The sequence below is a fragment of the Nematolebias whitei genome, chromosome 1 (assembly GCF_014905685.2).
Source record: "Nematolebias whitei isolate Nwh7 chromosome 1, NemWhi1, whole genome shotgun sequence".
Taxonomy (NCBI): domain Eukaryota; kingdom Metazoa; phylum Chordata; class Actinopteri; order Cyprinodontiformes; family Rivulidae; genus Nematolebias; species Nematolebias whitei.
In genome coordinates this window covers 70213043-70233042 of record NC_056498.1, presented here as the reverse complement: position 1 = coordinate 70233042, position 20000 = coordinate 70213043, and the positions used below count along the sequence as shown (strand labels likewise).

The 20000-nt window shown below is 40.8% G+C and overlaps 1 protein-coding gene across 2 annotated transcripts in view; it reads left to right on the top strand.

The window, feature by feature from the left end:
* Nucleotides 1-20000, top strand: part of LOC119413374 (spectrin beta chain, non-erythrocytic 1) — a 193832-nt gene that overhangs the window by 115023 nt on the left and 58809 nt on the right. For both annotated transcript variants that reach the window (XM_037680425.1, XM_037680432.1), the window contains 21 exons: nucleotides 1-2; nucleotides 340-455; nucleotides 538-650; nucleotides 3674-3861; nucleotides 3970-4087; nucleotides 5904-6062; nucleotides 6279-6374; nucleotides 6515-6721; nucleotides 8591-8744; nucleotides 8829-8980; nucleotides 10901-11119; nucleotides 11197-11277; nucleotides 11394-11600; nucleotides 11691-11902; nucleotides 12017-12154; nucleotides 12875-12995; nucleotides 14188-14403; nucleotides 14486-14905; nucleotides 17581-17783; nucleotides 19153-19243; nucleotides 19322-19468. The exon at nucleotides 1-2 is cut by the window's left edge and continues 79 nt beyond it. In XM_037680425.1, coding sequence (XP_037536353.1) covers nucleotides 1-2; nucleotides 340-455; nucleotides 538-650; nucleotides 3674-3861; nucleotides 3970-4087; nucleotides 5904-6062; nucleotides 6279-6374; nucleotides 6515-6721; nucleotides 8591-8744; nucleotides 8829-8980; nucleotides 10901-11119; nucleotides 11197-11277; nucleotides 11394-11600; nucleotides 11691-11902; nucleotides 12017-12154; nucleotides 12875-12995; nucleotides 14188-14403; nucleotides 14486-14905; nucleotides 17581-17783; nucleotides 19153-19243; nucleotides 19322-19468 — 3360 coding nt within the window. The remainder of the gene's footprint in view (nucleotides 3-339; nucleotides 456-537; nucleotides 651-3673; nucleotides 3862-3969; nucleotides 4088-5903; nucleotides 6063-6278; nucleotides 6375-6514; nucleotides 6722-8590; nucleotides 8745-8828; nucleotides 8981-10900; nucleotides 11120-11196; nucleotides 11278-11393; nucleotides 11601-11690; nucleotides 11903-12016; nucleotides 12155-12874; nucleotides 12996-14187; nucleotides 14404-14485; nucleotides 14906-17580; nucleotides 17784-19152; nucleotides 19244-19321; nucleotides 19469-20000) is intronic.

Below are 20000 nucleotides of genomic sequence, written 5' to 3'. Positions count from 1 at the left end.
AGGTAGGGACGTTCAGCAAACATGAAGTCATGTTGGATGAAGCAGAGATTTATCTACAATTAACTCAAGAAAAGTACTGAGATGTGTTGTTATAGTAAAATACAAACTCTGCCTCCTTTAAGACAAAAATTAAACAAAATGACCCAAGTTTGAAATTCATTCAAGATGTTTAGTTTCAACAAAGTACTCTTAAAAAAGAGACTTTTGGAACATTTAATTTTAGGAAAAATACAAAGTTTGTTTTGAATATTTATCTAGTGGTTTTCAAAGTTTGTATGCTTCATATTAAACATTTTCACTTTAAATTTTCTTTGCATTTTGTGTTGTGCTTCTCTTCAGGCCCGACCTGATTGATTTTGACAAACTTAAGAAATCCAACGCTCACTACAACCTGCAGAATGCCTTCAACCTGGCTGAGCAGCACCTCGGCCTCACCAAGCTGCTGGACCCTGAAGGTGACAAACATCTCACCAAAACACGGTCTTTTATCAACACGCCTTACTGTCGTTATATCTGTTATATCGTGTGCGTGCACAGACATCAGCGTGGACCACCCTGATGAGAAGTCCATCATCACCTACGTGGTCACCTACTATCACTACTTCTCCAAGATGAAGGCGCTGAAGGTGGAGGGGAAGAGGATCGGCAAGGTGATGAAATGATTCACAACACCTCAGATCAGATCAGGCAGGAGAAACATTCATGGCTTTGACAGTAATATTTTTATGCACATTTTTTCTGTTCATGCACCTGCTAATAAAGAACTTATTCATGTAGTTATTTCTGCTGTGCTTTGGTGTAAACCAGGCGTGCCCAATACGTCGATAGTGATCTACCGGTCGATCACAAAGGCTTTATGGGTGGATCGCATGGAATAAAAAATGAAAGTCAGCCTATCCTCACTATGAAATTTGTCACTTGACTGACATACAGGGCAGCCAGTCACAGCCCACATTCTCTCAAACCAGGTCTCAGAGTGGAGATTTTCGGGAAACCCCCGCCACCCCACCAAAGGTGTAAAATTCTCCATGGTGAAGTTGCACATGCGCACTACAGGCGGCTGCAGTCCAAAGTTTCTCTGCACTAACAACAGTTATAATAAATGACAGAGAGCAGAGTGTTTTTGTGCTGCTCACCCTTTCCCATCATGTAGGAGCAAAACTAATCAAATCCAGAGTCCAAAGAGACGTTAGTGTATTCACCAGTTTGGATGTAACTGTCATGCGGACGCTGCATGCACGATGAATGCAGCCTCAGAGTTGCCAGATAAATTTTAAAATGTAATTTTTACCCCTTCCTTTTCTGTGCACATGTTCAACAAACACAACACACATTTCATCTTAGAATATCTTTACTCAGCACATATGACAGTGTAGGTCAAAATACTGTCATTTTAAAGTGACAGTACTATAGTTCACAATTTCTTATCTGGCAACCCGACTGACATGGAATCTACAGCGCTTCTCATGTAAACCCATTAAATTTTTTTTTTTTTTACCCCCAATAACCATTGAAAAACACTTAATATTTCCAGAGGCTGTTCTCGTGTAAACGGGGCCTTATAGTAGGTAGATCACTTTGACTTGGTCATTTTAAAAGTAGCTCACATCATGATGAAAAAGTGTGGGCACCCTTGTTGTAAACAAACAAGTGAAAATAACTTTAGAGATATAAAATCTAATCACAACAAAATAAATATAATCACATAACTTGTTGTAATCTTTACAACTTAATCATCATATTTTATGCTGGAAAATTGTTTTATTTAAATTGTTTTTTAATGTAGCTGTTTTTTATTTTATTTTTCATTTTTATTCAAACAAGTGCAAAGCAATAATTAGTGATTTTAAGAAGGCATTGTTAACAAGTCGTACTTTTTTCATCCAACATAAACTAGGGTTTCATGAAATGTATGAGTCAGTTTAGTTTCAGTGGGTAAGAAAAGGCATTCATCGTCTAATAAGATTTAAAAATTAAGGAATACAAAACTTCTCATCAGAAAATGTTTCTTATATTATATTTTGAACTTTAATATTTAGAATCGGGAAATAAAATCGGATTAGATGAGGATGCAGAAGTTCAAAAAGTCACTATTAGTTTCTTTTAAGTTTGATGTAAACATAAACACACTGATCTGTGTATCTAAACAGGAAGGTTACATTCATGTCCTGATTCTAATTCATCTGTTAGAATTGTTTTAATCTTTCTCTTTTACATATAAATTTCCTAATATAAGTTGAATAAAACTAGAGAAATTGCAGTTTCTGCAAAACTGCTGTGTGATTGCTTATTGCTGAAGAATTTGCAGAAAAACGGCTGAAATTAGCTAAAAACATGCTGAAATGGAAGAACAAGCCTAAGTTAGCAGAAGAAAGCCGAAATAACACATATTTGCTGAATTAGGTTTAAATAAACAGAAATTAGCACAAAATTAGGAAATGAGCTAAAAAGGCTGAAATTAGCACAAACAAAAAAAGCTGAAAATTAGTTGAAAAGGCAGAAAGGAGCTTAAACTGCTAGAAGGGAGTGCAATGTGCTGAAATGAGCTCCAAAATGTGTTTCCTTCCATCGTTGTGTGGATTCCTTCAATTGTGTGGTTTCCTTCCATCATTGTGTGGTGTAATTAGCTGAAAAAGCTAAATTTGCACAAAAACAGCAAAAAAAAAAAGTAGCAGAAAAAGCTGAAACTAGAAGAAAAAAGCCAAAAGGAGCATAACACATTGAAATTAGCATAAAGAAGTTAAATTACCACAAAAAATTTGAATTAATCTGAAAACAGCGAAATTGGCAAAAAAAAAAAAAAAAAAGAACTGAAAAGGTTGAACAAGCTTAAATTAGAAGAAGAAATCAGAAAGAACACGTTTGCTGAAAAGAAGCAGAAATGAGCACAAAAAGTGGAAATAATCAAGGAAAAAAATCTGAAATTGGCAAAAAAAAAAAAAAAAAAAAAAGTCTGAAAAGTACCAGTAGGTAAAAAGGCAGAAAAAGCTTAAATTGCCAGAAGGAAGTGGAGAGAGCATATTTTTGCTGAATTGGGCTGAAAAGAGTTGAAATCGGTGCCAAAAATGTGGAATTAGCTGAAAATCCTAAAATTAGCATTAAAACTGCTAAATCGTAGCTGAAATAGCAGAAAAATTAGAAACTTGCAGAAATTAACAGAAAGGAGCAAAAGAAGCTGAAATTAGCAGGAAGTAAGTAAACGAAGTACAAAAATGTTGTTGTTTACAGAAAAAAATCTAGAAGAAGCACAAAACACCTGAAAAACAGCTGAAAGTAGCTGAAAAAAGTTTAAATTTACAGACGGAAGCTGAAAGAAGTTGAACCAGAACAAAATGTGAAAGGTGCAGTAGAAGGTTGTAAACAGATCTAAAGATTTGAAAGATGTAAAATGAGCTCAGTTCATTTTCTATGAGAAAATTAATAACAGAAAAGCTAAATATTTCAAAACGCTAAAGTTGCACCAATACCAAAAGTCATATCAACCCTTCTCCTGAAGGAGCTGCATGTTTTTATATGATTTGTTGATAGCACAAAAATTGTGGAACGAGAAAGATGCCGAAAAACGTACGGAAGACAAATGGATCTCAATAGTGTGAATGCTTCAAGAACATTCACACGAAGTGTTTGCTTCAGTTTTGTCAGGCTTTTCAAAACCCTCTGTGGCCTCTCACAGGTTCTGGATAACGCCATTGAGACGGAGAAGATGATCGAGAAGTACGAGTCTCTGGCGTCTGACCTGCTGGAGTGGATCGAGCAGACCATCATCATCCTCAACAACAGGAAGTTCGCCAACTCTCTGGTCGGAGTCCAGCAGCAGCTGCAGGCCTTCAACACATACCGCACTGTGGAGAAACCACCAAAGTCAGTGCCATCATGAAAACTCAAATCTTTAGTTTATTCATTGTTTTTTAGAAGATATCCCAGCTTTTCACTGATGTTGCCTCATACTGTGTTTTTGTGTTTGTGCAGGTTTACAGAAAAAGGAAACCTGGAGGTTCTTCTGTTCACCATCCAGAGTAAAATGAGAGCAAACAATCAGAAAGTTTACACTCCTCGAGAGGGAAAACTCATCTCTGACATCAACAAGGTAACCTCACTTGAACCTCACTACTACACTGACGATACGCCCAAGCCAAAGACAATATTCAATAAACTTTTAGTCCCACTACAGATTAATTTGCATCAGATTATTATCAACTCTTGGACATGTTGATGGGAACACGGCACTGAAGTGAACATGTTAAGTTAAAGTGAAAGTGCTGCATGAAGGGCTGCAATACTGGGCACAGATCAGTTTATTTTTAATTTTTAACAGAACTCTCAAGCAGAGACTTTAAAACCAATGAGGACATATATTTTTATCCAAAATCCCAGATGTTGGCTTCATAGGTAGCAGGGGTGTAAATCACCAGCTTTACCACAATACATTATTATATGGATTTGTTTGTGTGATGATACAATATTGCTCAATATTACAAAGTCTGTCACGATACGATTTCGATTCTATTTGATTCACAAGTCTGCAATCGATATATTACAATATCAAATGCCCGTCTCTTTTACATATAAATAAATTTATGCCAGTTGTGTATTTCAATAAATTCATTTGCCAGTTGTTGTCAATTAGATGACGGGTCACAGTTACATACGCTTTGGTTGTACCTGACGTCCATCCATCCGTAGTGACTGTCTGCATTCAGTAACTTACATTTTTAACTTGATTGTACAGTCTCGGTATACAAGTTTCACTGAAGTGCTGCCTCGACGGTATTATATATCTCTGCTCCAAAGTATGCAGTAGTTCACAAAAGCCGTCATTTTTGACAACACTGTGAGGTCTCGTATCTTTACGCATGAAATATGAAATGGCACCTGTGACACTCGTTGCTCTCTTCGAACTGTTGTTCAGCTTTTGTGGGAAGAAACTAGTCAAAGGTGTCGTCTGACATACCATACCATACCATTTTATTTATAGAGCACTTAAAACAGTGACAAAGCCAACCAAAGTGCTGTACAGACAGAACAACAGGTAACACACAAAGCAAAGTACAAAATGAAGTAAATCAGAATATAGACATAAAAACGATGCAGATAATGACGACAAACCAGTGTGGAGCATACAGGATCAAAACACAGATCATCTGGTGTTGAAAGCTACTGAATAGTAGTGGGTTTTTAAACGGGACTTGAAAACCAAGAGGGAGGGGGCCTCTCTGACAAGCAGAGGTAACTCGTTCCAGAGTCTTGGTCCTGCTACAGAGAAGGCCCTGTCACCTCTGCGCTTAAGACGAGTTCCTGGAACTGTGAGGAGCAACTGGTCCGCAGACCTCAGGGAACGTGGTGGGACATACGGTTGTAGCAGATCAGAGAGATGGGTTGGGGGGGGGGGGGGTAACGCTGACGGAGCTAACATGGCTATCAATGCCGTGTTTCTTCTTCAGGTGAACGACCAGATTTCTTGTTTCCCCGAGTATTTTAACTCACACTGGCACCTGTTGCATACGACATGAGTTTTATCTGTTGTCCTTCTGTTGGAATCCAAAATATTTCCACAGTGTTGATTTAAATCCAGCAGGAGAGTGACTTTCATCATTCGTGTTTTCTGCCTCGGCTGCCATGTTGCTGAGGCGGCCGCAGAGCGCAGCCTCGCACAAAAATGGTGACACAGACGTGCCTTGGGAGTTTCAAAATAAAAGCTCATTTAAAAGATGACTATATTAATCAACGCTTTCATTTTGGCTTGATGTAATTGAATCATTAGTCATTTAATCCAGTATCCATGTATTGTTACACCCCTATTACATAGGTCTTTGACTCCCAGAATGACCCTCTGAAGAGCTTCACTGGCCTGGTTGTGTCATTTTTTTAGCTGATTCTGCACATCATGGGTGCGTTTGTTGTAGGCATGGGAGCGTCTGGAGAAGGCGGAGCACGAGCGGGAGCTGGCGCTGAGGACGGAGCTGATTCGTCAGGAGAAACTGGAGCAGCTCGCTCGGAGGTTTGATCGTAAAGCCGCCATGAGGGAGACGTGGCTGAGTGAGAACCAGAGGCTGGTCTCACAGGTAAATAGATGGAGTAAACACACCTGTGAAAAATATGTTTCAGATTGGATCATTTTAAATCATAATCAGTATTTTTATCTTTCTTGTCTCTTTTTTTGTTGATGTTCTGTAATTTCCTTGTTTCCTTGTTTACTTTCCTGTCTCCTCTAATTGTCCTTTCATTTCTCCTCGTTTTCCTGCTTTCTTGTCTCCTGTTTCCTGTTTTCCTCCCCTCAGGATAACTTTGGATTTGACCTGCAAGCTGTTGAAGCTGCCACAAAGAAACATGAAGCCATAGAAACGGACATATCCGCCTACGAGGAGCGCGTTCAGGCGAGTCCATCACCTGATTCTGTCCAAACACAGATGAATCCCTCTGCTCTCTTGATTCAGACGGATTTCACCAAGCAGGGTATGTTGTGTAGAATCAGAAGCTTTAAAAGGTCTCTTCATCCTTTTTCATGCTGGCGCAGGCTGTGGTTTCCGTGGCGAAGGAGCTGGAGGCGGAGAGTTACCATGACATCAAGCGCATAACGGCAAGGAAAGACAACGTGATCCGGCTGTGGGAGTATCTTCTGGAGCTGCTGAAGGCCCGCAGACTGAGACTGGAGCTGAACCTGGGGCTGCAGAGGGTCTTCCAGGAGATGCTCTACATTATGGACTGGATGGACGAGATGAAGGTACAATCAGTCGTTCACATAAAAACGTCATGTTTTTATATTTGAGTAGATAAACTTACTTCTAAATTGGTTTAGTCTTGATATTTATGAGGATTGATTTTTGTTTCTTAGCTTTGAATATTACCTGACAATATGTTAATTTTAAAAAAAAAACAGCTTTAAGTATCAAAAATGCAACAAACATTATTGGCCGGTGTTGTTTTATAGTACGAGCTTACATTACAGCTTTGGGGGGAAAAAATAATTGTATAACACTCATCGTATAGGTTTAAGATTTTTAAAGATATTCATATAATTCAATTCATTTTATTTATATAGCACCAAGTCCCAACAGAAGTCATCTCAGGGCACTGAACAGAAACATTCACATACATAAAAAAAGCCAATTAGTAAAAGTTCTCTATCTAAGGAAGCAGCAGATCGTGTTGAATCTTCACTTCATCTCAGTCTCACATCCTGAGCAAGCACAAAGGAGACAGTGGAAAGAAAAAACTCTTTTAACAGGAAGAAACCTCCAGCAGAACCAGGCTCAGGACAAGCGGCCATCTGCTTAGACCGGCTGGGTTTGAGAGGAACAGGAAGGAGGAACAGATAAACAGAATGACAGGCCCAGGTGTAGTTTCTATAGGAGGAAAGACAAAAAAAAAACATTAAGATATAAAAAATTACAAATACAAACAGGAAGAGTAGAGCAAGTAAAGAGAGCAGCAGAGTGAGGAAATGTGGTCAGTTTGTCCTCCAGCAGTCTAAGCCTATAGCAGCATAACTAAGAGATAGGTGAGGAAACCCAAGCCAACCCTAACTATAGGATTTATCAAAAAGGAACGATTCAAGCCTAAGCTTAAAAGCAGACAAGGTGTCAGCCTCATCGGTAGTTATGGGTTGAACCGCTGGGACAGCGGGCGGTTGAAAGATGACATACAACTTAACATGTCATCACTGGTCAGGTTGGGGAGGGGGCCAGAGAAAACTACGGAGTCCGACATGGTTTTAACAAAGTCACACACCAAAGCAACATTAATTTTAGTGACCACCGATTGGTGTAACCGGGTGTCATTACCGCCGACGTGAATAACAATCTTACCGTGTTTAGCCTTAGCCTTTGTCGCTGGAGTCCCTAAAGCCACGTTTCAGACTATGGAGCTGCCAATAACCAGGGTTTGCTTCTCAGCGGGTGTGTCACTGAGCGAGGAAAATCTATTAGAATCGTGAACTTGGGTGGTGAACTGCAGGCTTAGCTTTAGCACCGCACTTATTCCAGACTGTCACCCAGCCGGCCTGGGGTCCCGGCTGCTCAAGGTCTGCTGGAGGACCGCTAACAGGAGCTAGTCTCTCTGGTTCTGCGCTGTCTAAGGGGACCTGGCTAGCTACTGGTTTTTCTACAGTGCAGAGCCGAGCTTCCAGTTCAGACAGCCTCTCCTCTAAAGCTACCATAAGACTACATTTGTTACATGTATCATTACCACTAAAGGAGGCAGAGGAGTAACTAAACATCTGACACACGGAGCAAGTGATGGAAGCAGCAGCCATGCTAAGCTAACGCTAGCAACAGCTAGCAGATCTCAAATATGCCAATAAAAGCTGGAAGTGTTGAAAGATAAAAGGTGTTTCAAGCACATCTGTACTGAGAGTGTTTGTGAACTAGAATGTAGAACAAAAGACAAGTAAATCCAGAAAAATAAGACTCTTCAAGCAAACAAATCACTCGAGCTACAGCAGAGAAAACAGGAAGTGACACAATATGATTACCACGAACATCCTCAAGGATTCATGTGATATAATCATGTTCATACCACATGATTGTCTCTAATTTATCCTTTTGTTGTTTCTCTGCATCTTTTGACCTTTGACCTTTCTCTCGGCCTGCAGATGCTGCTGCTCTCTCAGGATTATGGGAAACACCTGCTGGGTGTGGAGGACCTGCTGCAGAAACACGCCTTGGTGGAGGCTGACATTGGCATCCAGGTGGACCGGGTCCGAAACGTCAACAGCAACGCTCAGAGATTCGCTACCGACACCGACGGTACCGCAGAATGTTGTAGTTTGTTTGTTACATTCTGTTCTGGTGTTTCTCCTCCTCCTCACTCCTCGTCCTCCTCTTTGTCAGGTTATAAACCCTGTGACCCTCAGATCATCAGGGACCGCGTGGCTCACCTGGAGTTCTGCTACCAGGAGCTGACCCAGCTGGCAGCCGAGCGGAGAGCTCGCCTCGAGGAGTCCCGCCGCCTCTGGAAGTTCTTCTGGGAGATGGCTGAAGAGGTTCGCGTTTTCAATAATATTATGAATAATATTAGTATTATTGGTATTGTTCGCATGCTTATATTCAAAATATTACAGTCAGCTCACCATCTGGATGACCTTTGAGCCATCTCAAATCTTTAACTGTACAGTCTGTGTTTTCATTTGCTTACATAGATACTGTAACTCAAAGAGGTAGATATTTAAAAGTGAGATTGTGTGGAAGGATTATAAATGATAACCATCATACCTGCTGTAGGGTTGTGGTAGCTCATTGGTCAGTGCCTTGCTCTTGTAATCCTGAGGCTGCAGGTTTGAGCCCAAGTTAAAATGATTACCAAATCTTTAACGGGAGTTCACTCGCTGAGCAATGGAGCAACCAAAAGAGAAATCATCGTACATGCTGTAGATAACCCTTTGAACAACCTTAGTTTGGAGATATTCAAGGATTCAGGATTCTTTATTGTCATTCTCATCACGTGGTACATGAGGTGGAACAAAATTATGTACACAAGGTTAGGGGTTGAACGACTACATAATTTTTAAACTCATTATTAACATAATAAAACTCGAGTAGAACTCGAGTACTTGATGACATCATAGGAGCTAAAGATGCAAAAATAAATCAATAAATAAAACCGCAAAAAAAGTCATTAACAAAAAACGACCAACAAAACATTGGGAGCGTATATTTTGCTCCTACCATTTATCATACTGCAAATAAGTCACAGGAAAAACTAAACTATTAGTTATTATTATTAAGCAGTAAAAGTGAAGAAACATGCAGCACGTCAAAAACAAAACTAAAAACAGTGGGGCGGTCGACCACCCCGCACTACCGCCAGCTGTGGTGCGCATTAGGTTTAGTTTTAGAGATTAATATGTTTATAGATTTTTTTAATAGGTTTAGAGATTAATATTTTTTGCTTTTTGTTTGTGAAACAAGGTCAGAGGAAGCTGTTCTGGTTCTGTCATTGGACCCGGTGTTACACCATATTCTGTGACCTGCAACACCGCCTCCTACGTCACAATATACGGTGGTCACAAAATATAGTGTAACACCGGTTCGCAACATGCTCCAAACAGTCAGGAAGTTGATTCATTTTCTGTTTCCTTACGGTAGTAGAACCAGAAGATTCGTCTTTAGTAAAATATTTCCAGACTATTGATGCATTTCTACCTGTTTGCCAAGACTGGACCTGCTTCGCTCCATCTGTCTGCTTGGAGGAATCCATTTTGTAACCCGCGCCCGGTGCAGATCATGTGACGCGATGACGTAATGGCGGCATAATGACGTCACCACGAATACTCGACGTGAAATTAAAAACCTCAATAGGTGTCCTAGGAATCGATGTGTAGATTACTCGAGTAGTCTGTTAAAGCCCTACACAGGGTCCCGGATACATCCAAAAATAGCAAAAATATAAAGTGTAAAAGAAACGGCAAAGAAGGATCTAAGATTTAAACTATACGCTAAACACTAATAGTGCAAAACAACACACAGAAGAACAGCAGCACGATTCTCATAGGTTCTGTTCAGCTATAATTTACACGCTAATGCGAGTGGAGTCGAGCTCAGAGCTGACCCCAAAACTAATATAAACTGGGATTTATTCAAAGCATGCAACAAAAATACAGAAACAAAGCGCCAAAAGTGAAAAAGTAATCTACAGCGGCATGGTCCTATTGGCAGAGTGGTTCTGATGATGGTGAGGTTATCTTAGCAACATGGTCCAGTTAGCACCATGATAATGTTAGCTGTGAGGTTCAGGTTACTGCTAAATTAGCAAATACAGATATGAAAGTAAACGTTGATAAGCTTTTTAAACAATAAATAAGTTTTGTAACATAAAACATTAAATAAATTAAAAATGACACTGAAGTTCAGTGACCTGATCGTCTCTGATGTGAGGTAACCGAGTTGATGGTTCTGGTTTTTAGGAGGGATGGATCAGAGAGAAGGAGCAGATCCTCTCCTCCGAGGATTATGGGAAGGATCTAACGGGCGCTGTGCGGCTGCTGAGTCAGCACAAAGCCTTCGAGGACGAGATGAGCGGGCGAGCCGCCCACTTGCAGCAGACCATCAAACAGGGCGACGAGCTGGTGGCCGACAACCACTTTGGAGCCGAGAAAATCAAAGAACGTATCCAGGACATCCAGGTACTACTGGTGCTGGTCACAACCAGAACCCTCTTTTATTTTGAAAGGAACTAACTGTTGGCTCCTTTCTTCTGCAGGAGCAATGGGCGGCTCTGGAGCGTCTCTCTGCAGTCCGTAAATCTCTTCTTCAGGAAGCTTGCAACCAGCACCAGTTTCAGGTCCAAACACTCGTTCCTAGTTCTGTTTAAAACAAAAACCAGAACATTTTCTCTTCACTCGTACAAGATGGTTAATCAGACGTATAAAGTAAATATGCTGGATGTTGTTCCTGCAGGCTGATGCTGATGACATTGACACTTGGATGCTGGACGTTCTGCGGATCGTCTCCAGCGTCGATGTCGGTCACGATGAGTTCTCCACTCAGGCTCTGGTGAAGAAACACAAAGATGTTGCCGAGGAGATCGGCAGCTACCGACCCGTCATCGAGGCTCTGCATGAACAGGCCCGGACACTACCACCGGAGAAGGCCAACTCTGAGGAGGTGCAGCTGCAGCTCTCTAACTTGGAGCTCAAAAACGTGGTCTCTGCAGTCCCCGATGACCTTCGACCTCTGCTGGTTTTGCGTCTGTAGGTTCAGAACCGGCTCGCAGGCGTTGAGGAGCGGTACAAGGAAGTGGCAGAGCTGACCCGGCTCAGGAAGCAGGCCCTGCAGGACGCCCTGGCGCTCTACAAGATGCTGAGTGAAGCCAGAGCCTGCGAGGTATGGATCGACGAGAAGGAGCAGTGGCTCAACAGCATGGAGATCCCTGAGAAACTGGAGGACCTGGAGGTCATCCAGCACCGGTAAGAACAGCACTGGGTTCCTCACAGTTCGTCCTGCAGAGGAACAACTCAAACATGAAGATGAGATTCAGATTTGAAGTTCCTAATGGATCCACCCTCCTCGTCTCTGTCTAGGTTTGAGAGTCTGGAGCCTGAGATGAACAGCCAGGCGTCCCGTGTTGCAGTGGTCAACCAGGTGGCTCGGCAGCTGATCCACAGTGGACATCCCAGTGAAAAGGAGATCAAGGCCCAGCAAGACAAACTCAACACCAGGTATCCTGATTCATGCTCAATAATCCATCAGTAATCCATCAATAATCCAGGAAGAAAAATCAAACAAAGTTAAATCAGGTCCTCTGGACGGAAGAAACCATCCAGAGGACCTGACTGGGATTAAAACTTGTTTTTTAACCAACATTCAAACCCAGACTCAACTAAATTTTAATTAAACACATCATTAAAACAAATAAAAAAAATTAACTAAACATTTCAAGAACACTAAATATTATTTAACCTAAAACAAAAAAGAGGAAAAAACTAACCAGCACGCAACAAAACAGCAACTTAAAGTGATCAGCAAAGTTAGTATAATCTGGGATTATCATAAAACTAAACAGGGATCAAACCAGCAGCAGAAACCTGATTTCTTGCCAGTGTTATTGGAATGAAAAGGAAAAATGAGATCGGAGTAAACTCAGGTCAAACTGTAAATAATTACATTTAGTGAAATTGTGTCTAACAGTTTTTATAACCAAGAGCAGGTGGAAGAGAGCCTGGAGAGGTAGATGGATGTAGTCTAGAATGACATGCAGATGGTTGGTGTGACAGATGTAACAAATATCTGAATGTTTGTTCAAAATAAATCAACAAACTGTTTCTTCTGTTAACTTGAGGATTGATCGGACTGCCAATGAAACTAACGATAATTTTAAAATGCTGTCCGGTAAATTGATGCATGAAACGTATAATCTCTGTCTCTGTCCATCATTTCAGGTGGAGTCAGTTCAGAGACCTGGTGGACCAGAAGAAGGAGAACCTGAACTCTGCTCTGGGTGTCCAGAACTACCACTTGGAGTGTAATGAGACCAAATCCTGGATTAAAGAGAAGACCAAGGTACAGAACAGAACCGGTCTGCCTTTGCAGCACTTCGTTTCTCCTCAACCCAAAACAAAAACGTTATCATGAAATATTTACCGTATTTTCTGCCATACACGTCGCACCGCCCAATAACTTGCATCAGTCCAAATATGTCTAATGAAGTAGAAACATCCATAAATACATTGCTTCCCTGTATATGTCACATCTATTATGCGTCACTGCTGACAACCAGACATGTGGGCCAGTGTGCCAAAAATCGATAGGCTGCCATATGGCGGCCGCGGGAGCATGCACGGGAGCACTTTTACAAGAATTTAACAAGATTAACACCTAAAAACAATTATTTGTTTGCTCAAAATTATAGTAAAGGTGTGTCTCAGTTTAACGTTTCCTTAATAAAAGGACTTTAATGGTCAAATCAGCTGAATTTTCAAAAGTATTCAATGCCTCGGTGCTCCGGGAGCGCGCAGACAGGGAGGAAATTAGGAAGGAGGAACACTGCTCAGTTCTTCTAAATTTAACAAGATAAGCACCTAAAACAATTATTTGTTTGCTCGACTTTATAGCAAAGGTCTCAGTTGAACTTTTACTGAATAAATGCACTTCAATGGTCAAATTAGCTGAATTACACCGAGGTGGCGCATCAAAATGAAGCTGATTTGACTGTTGCTCCAAGCGAGCTGTACGAAGATGGAAGACTATGGCAAGATGATTGTGTCATTAATGTTCACTTTTACCTATTACATGACACACCAGCATGCCATACAACTCCAGTGCCATCTAGCGGCTGAAAATGGTAGTGTTCAACTTTTTCAGTCAGGATGAATGAAAACGGTCATATCTCAGCCAAAAGTTGGTTTATAAATATGAGAAAAAAATCCATAAATATGTCGCTTCAGCCTATAAGTCGCAGGGCATGCAAATCATGCTAAAAAAAAAATAAAGACTTGTATGGTGAAAAGTATGGTACTTAAATGACTGAAGTTCAATATTGTATTCCGTACTTTATAGCAATTTATTTATATTTGTATATTTAAGAATACATAAGAATCAGTAGCTGATGAACTTTAGAATACTACTGTTTTTTCTTTAGTTTGGTGCATAATGGCATTCCAAACAAAGGTTCAGGATCCATTAATTAATATGATTTATTTAGTGTTTGTCTTTCACTGTCTTTGACATTACAAATGACTGAACTTCTCTGCAGGTGATTGACTCGACCCAAGAGCTGGGGAACGACTTGGCTGGTGTCATGGCTCTGCAGAGGAAGCTGACTGGGATGGAGCGGGACCTGGTGGCCATCGAAGACAAGCTGAACGACCTGGGCAAAGAGGCAGAGCGCTTATCCTCCGAACACCCAGAGCAGTCTGAGGCCATTAAAGGACGTCTGGATGAGATTACTGGCGTCTGGGGCGAGATGAAGGTTGGATGCTTCTATACTTGTAAAGATTTTCCGTATGTTTTGTTCAGTGTGAAGGCATTTATTTCCTCTCGCTTGTTAACAGGACTCGTTGAAGAACCGCGAGGAGTCCCTGGGCGAGGCCAGCAAGCTGCAGCAGTTCCTTCGTGACCTGGATGACTTCCAGTCATGGCTGTCTCGAACTCAGACCGCCATCGCCTCTGAAGACATGCCAAATACGTTGACCGAGGCCGAGAAGCTGCTGGCTCAGCATGAGGGCATCAAGAACGAGATCCGTAACTATGAGGAGGACTACCAGAAGATGCGGGACATGGGCGAGATGGTGACGCAGGGTCAGACGGATGCCCAGTACATGTTCCTGCGACAGAGGTTACAGGCGCTCGACACCGGCTGGAACGAGCTGCACAAGATGTGGGAGAACAGACAGAATCTGCTGTCCCAGTCTCACGCCTACCAGCTGTTCCTGAGGGACACCAAGCAGGCCGAGGCCTTCCTCAACAACCAGGTAACTGGACCAGGATCCTCATCATCACCCGTGCACATCAACTTTAATCCATCTGGTCAGATCCATTCCCAGTCTGAAAGCTTTTCCGTTTCGTTTTTTCCTCTTTAATTCAATTTAGTTTATTTCTGTAGCACCGAGTCACAACAGACCTGCACAAACACATTCACACACGTTATAAAAACCAATTCGTAAAAGTTATCTATCCAAGGAAACCTCTTCAAAATATTTAATTTAGCACAAGTTGACAAAGGTAAAAGTTGAGTTAAGCTCGGGGATCTGAAACATGCAGCTTTGAACCACGTGTCCTCAGCATGTCTCAGTGGCTCATTTAACTTCAAATAAAAATATCATGAACCTGAAATGGCTAATGATTAAATCTAGTTTTACTTTGTGTGTATGTAGACTACATACACACAAAGTAAAACTAGCTTTAATCATTAGCCTTTAATTTAACCATTAAGTATACAATGTAATTATGACAGAAAAAGGAGGATTTACCTGAAGTTACCTTCGTTCAGATGAACATGTGGTACTTCCTGTTTATCACTGTTGTATTCAGCTGCTCATGAGGTCGACCGCAGGGCTTTATCATCTTTTACATTTTTCCACACTCAGTTGAGGTTTTATATTCATCCTCTAAAGCAGGATATTCACTAAACTGCTCAGGGGCCGGGCATCCAGCATAAAGTCATTATGTAAATAAACCAAGTTTTATTAAGTTTTATCTGTTACCTTTTTAATTTGTTTATTTTGTTGGATTGAATCATATGCAATAAACAGAAACCAAAAAACAATCTTTTTTTTTATTAATCTAAAAACATTAAATCTGGTCCTCTGGACATTCAAAAAACCCCAAAGCAAAACAACAAAAAAATTTAGAAACGTTTCGTCTCTCATCCGAGAGACTTCTTCAGTCTGAGGTGCTGTTTTCAGCTCAGTCTCTTAAATAGCACCTTCTCAGAGTGGATCAACCAGTTTTGCTGCTGACAACCAAAACCAGCTGATCACATGCTCAAGAAGGACCATCAGCCTAACAATGGATCATTAGCACACTGATGGCTGTTTACTACTCACAGATTTTTCTACCTGGATTATTGAGCATGCATCAGGATACATTTTTTTTTTACTTTATTTTTCAGGTGTGCTGAGTTTAAATTTAGCAATGCTTGAGAACCCCCTAAAGAGGCTAAAAATCACCACTGCTGTATTTGTGTGCAGCAGAAAAACAGGACATTCAGGAGTCAGAGTTTCTTTATTTGTCATTCACACCACATGTGGTACATGTGGTGGAACAAAATTGTGTACACAGGGTCCCATTTACATCCAACAAAAGTATAAAATGTAAATGAAAAACAGTAATAAGATCTAATATATGAACTAAGAAAAACGTTAAACTAAAAATACGCTAAGCACTAGTAGCATTAAAAACAGTACACTGAACAGCAGCACGAACATGAGTCTGTGTGAGCAGATGAGCACGCCTGAACACAGCAACATGAAACAGATCAGCAGCAACATGTGATTTTTTTTTAAAAAATTTTTTTACAGAAATTATTCTGGTTAGAGATTCATGAGTCTAACAGCCTCAGGGTAGAAGCTGTTCCTCAGTCTAGTGGTTCTACACTTAATGCTTCTTAACCTCCTTCCTTAGGGGAGCGGAGCAAAAAGTGTGTGCGCTGGGTGTGTGGGGTACTTCATGATGCAGGTGGCTCTTTTCCTGCATCTGGAGGTGTAGATGTCTGTGATAGTGGGGAGACTGACTCCAACAGTCTTTTGTGCAGCCTTCACCACTCTCTGCAGAGGTTGGGCTCCCACTCAGGTTTTTAACAGAAATTAGGTCGTCAAATTCTGTAAAGGTTTTTATAAAAGCTAAAATTAGTTTTTCATTCTCTTAAAAATGACTAGATTTTAAGGCTTCAAGAAGGACTTATTAGCAACATACAGCATATTTTATATAAATATAATAAAAACAAAGACTTTATCTAAGTATAGCAGTCATCCTAATTGTCCGTCCACCATGGAGGAGCAAAGGAGCAGAGTGACTTGTCGAGAAGAAACGATGGTGTAACTCTGGAGGCTTGTTTTCATCTGGAAGAAACTGCACCCATTTAATTTTGTTTTTTACTGTCTGAAGGTTTTTTTTTTTTTTACTCAAGTTGTCACGTCTTTGATCAAATTCAGTTTTTGTTCCAACATAAAATGTACAAAGTAAAACCTAAAAGCAGTTTTGGGAGGTTCTGTGTGCCTATTGGAAACCTGAAACCGTAAATTAAACACAAACATCGTGAAGAGTTCTTTCCAGTTTAGTGCTCCTGAATTTAATGGCATTAATTTGAAAAGAGCAGCTTTTGATGTTATGCTAGTTTAAACTTAATTCAAAGTCTTTCCAACCATCTTGGGTGGATCCGTTCAAACCTCAGTCAGGTTCGATGGATCGTCTGAGCCTGCCATCTGCTGGTAGAAACCTTTCTTACAGTAGCAGAATTACGCTGGTAAAAATGCAGTAAACCTGTGACCAGTAAAGGAACTTCTACAAACACCAGTTTTATTTGTTAATGTGAGCAGACCACTTGGCACTGAGCTGAAACTCATTTTCCGTACACTCCACATGCCACCAAGAAGGTAAACTACCTGCGGCCACAGACGGTGAAATCTTCTTCGTGTTTCTGGTTCAGGAGTACGTCCTGGCTCACACGGAGATGCCTACCACCCTGGAAGCAGCGGAGGCCGCCATTAAGAAGCAGGAGGACTTCATGACCACCATGGATGCCAACGAGGAGAAGATCAGCGGTGTGGTTGACACGGGGCGCCGCCTGGTCGCAGATGGCAACGTCAATGCCGAGCGCATCCAGGAGAAGGTGGACTCCATTGACCAGAGGTGACAGATGTTTTTTTTTGTGTGTGTGCGTGTTTATTTTTATTTTATTTCTTCTTTATTTAACCAGGTAGATCTCATTGAGATTAAAATATATTTTCCAAAACACAGACCTGGCCATTAAAGGCAACAACACACAGACATTACCAGTCAGTCTTACCAGTCAGAGAGGATAACTCACCTGGTCCGGTAGTGGAGGATTTTATTACATGGTGTGACAATTCATATTTGAAATTAAATGTCTCAAAAAAAACAAATTTATGTGTATAGATTTTAGAAAGAAGTCCAGTCCAGCACCTTCAGTTCTCATCAAAGATGAAGCTGTGGAGAGTGTTTCATCCTGTGAATATCTGGGAGTTGTCATTGACAAGAAGCTGACATTCAGTGGAAATATGGATAAAGTTGACAAGAAAGCTCATCAAAGACTTCACGTCCTTCGCAAATTGAATGAGTTTAGAGTGTGTAAAAAGCTGATGATTATTTTCTTTAACTCTCAGATTGAATCTGTGCTCACTGTTGCTTTTATCACCTGGTTCAGCAGTCTGTCAGCAGGAGACAAGAACAGGACGCAGCAAATTGTAAAAGTAGCAGGCAAAATGATAGGAGTTACATTACCTGGTTTTAAAGACACTTTTTTTTTTTTAAGCGAGTCCTACAAAAGGCAGAACACATTATTAACTCTCCAACTCACCCTCTCCATGGCAAATTTGAGCTCCGTCCATCTGGGAAGAGATTCAGGCAGCCCAAATCAAGAACAAATAGATGAAAAAACTCTTTTATCAGCCAGACCATTATTCAGATACATTGTAAATGTAATCAGGCTTGGTTCAGCCTGTTTTATTGATATTTGTACATGGATTTTTTTTTTTTTTTACTGTTTGTCAATTTTGTGGTGTGATTGTTTGTGTTGTGTGTTAATTTTCTCGCCGCCTTGCTGCAAGGAAAATTTCCCTAAGGGGACAATAAAAGTGATGATGATGATGATGATGATGAGTCATAAAACCAAAAATATCAAAGCACAATTAAAATATATTCTGTTAAAAATAATTCAATAAATAAACAAAGGATTAAAATAGATTTCAATATCAGTTGAGGTTTGTTCTTTCTATATAGTCCTTTTATAAAAGAGAATGCATTCAAGGTCACCAAACATTAGAGCTTCTGTAATGTAAAAAAAAATATATACATTTCCTGCTTGTGATTTTGTAAATGCTCTAGATTTGTAATTGATTTGGTTGTTAATGGTGAAAACGATTGGTTGCAGCCATGCAAAAGATATTTAAAATATTTCATCCCATCTGAAATAAGCTAAACACCATTTGAGTTGTTTCTGAGCCAAATTAAACTGCTTGAACTGGTTTCTTCTCCACAGACGCCAGAGCAACCGACAGGCTGCCAACGACCTGCTGACGAAGCTAAAAGACAACAGAGACCTGCAGAAGTTCCTGCAGGACTGCCAGGAGGTAAAGCCCAAATGATCTGAACTGTTCAGAGTGGGAAAGATTGACTGGTTTGTTCATTTTGTGGCTGTGCCTCCTCAGCTGTCGCTGTGGATCAACGAGAAGATGCTGACCGCTCAGGACATGTCGTACGATGAGGCCAGGAACCTGCACAGCAAGTGGCTCAAACACCAGGCCTTCATGGCCGAGCTGCAGTCCAACAAGGAGTGGCTCGACAAGATCAACAAGGTTAGAAAGAGCAGCAGGCAGGGAGGAAAAGGCAGAGGAGCATCCCACACAGACACGTCAGTGCTGGAGATGACTCCTGCTTCAAAAATTCTCCTAAAGTGTGTTTTATCAGTCAGGAGACCGACATTCAACATCCAGAAAAAACACACTTACTGAGACAAAACTAAAATAAACTACTTGAACGCTCCGTTATTAAAAATGTTGTGATGTGTTTCCTTCACTTGAGGTTCTTAGCACACATAGCTCATATCTTATATACAGTAGTCCCTCGTTTATCGCGGGGGATCCGGTACCCTGAAGTGAAAAACCACAACGTAGGAATAGTAGTACAAGTAGTAAGTAGTAGTTTATTTTATTATTTAAATGTATATTTATTAAGGTGTTTTTAATCCTTCCCACACTCTTGCAATATTCTAAACAATGCGTCTAAACTCTAAACGCTCTAAAGAGAACATTATGTCATGATTTCAGCTCCCTGCCTGCAGGCGCTCTTGGCCACACCCACTTCTCCGCTCTGCACGGAGAACAGCTG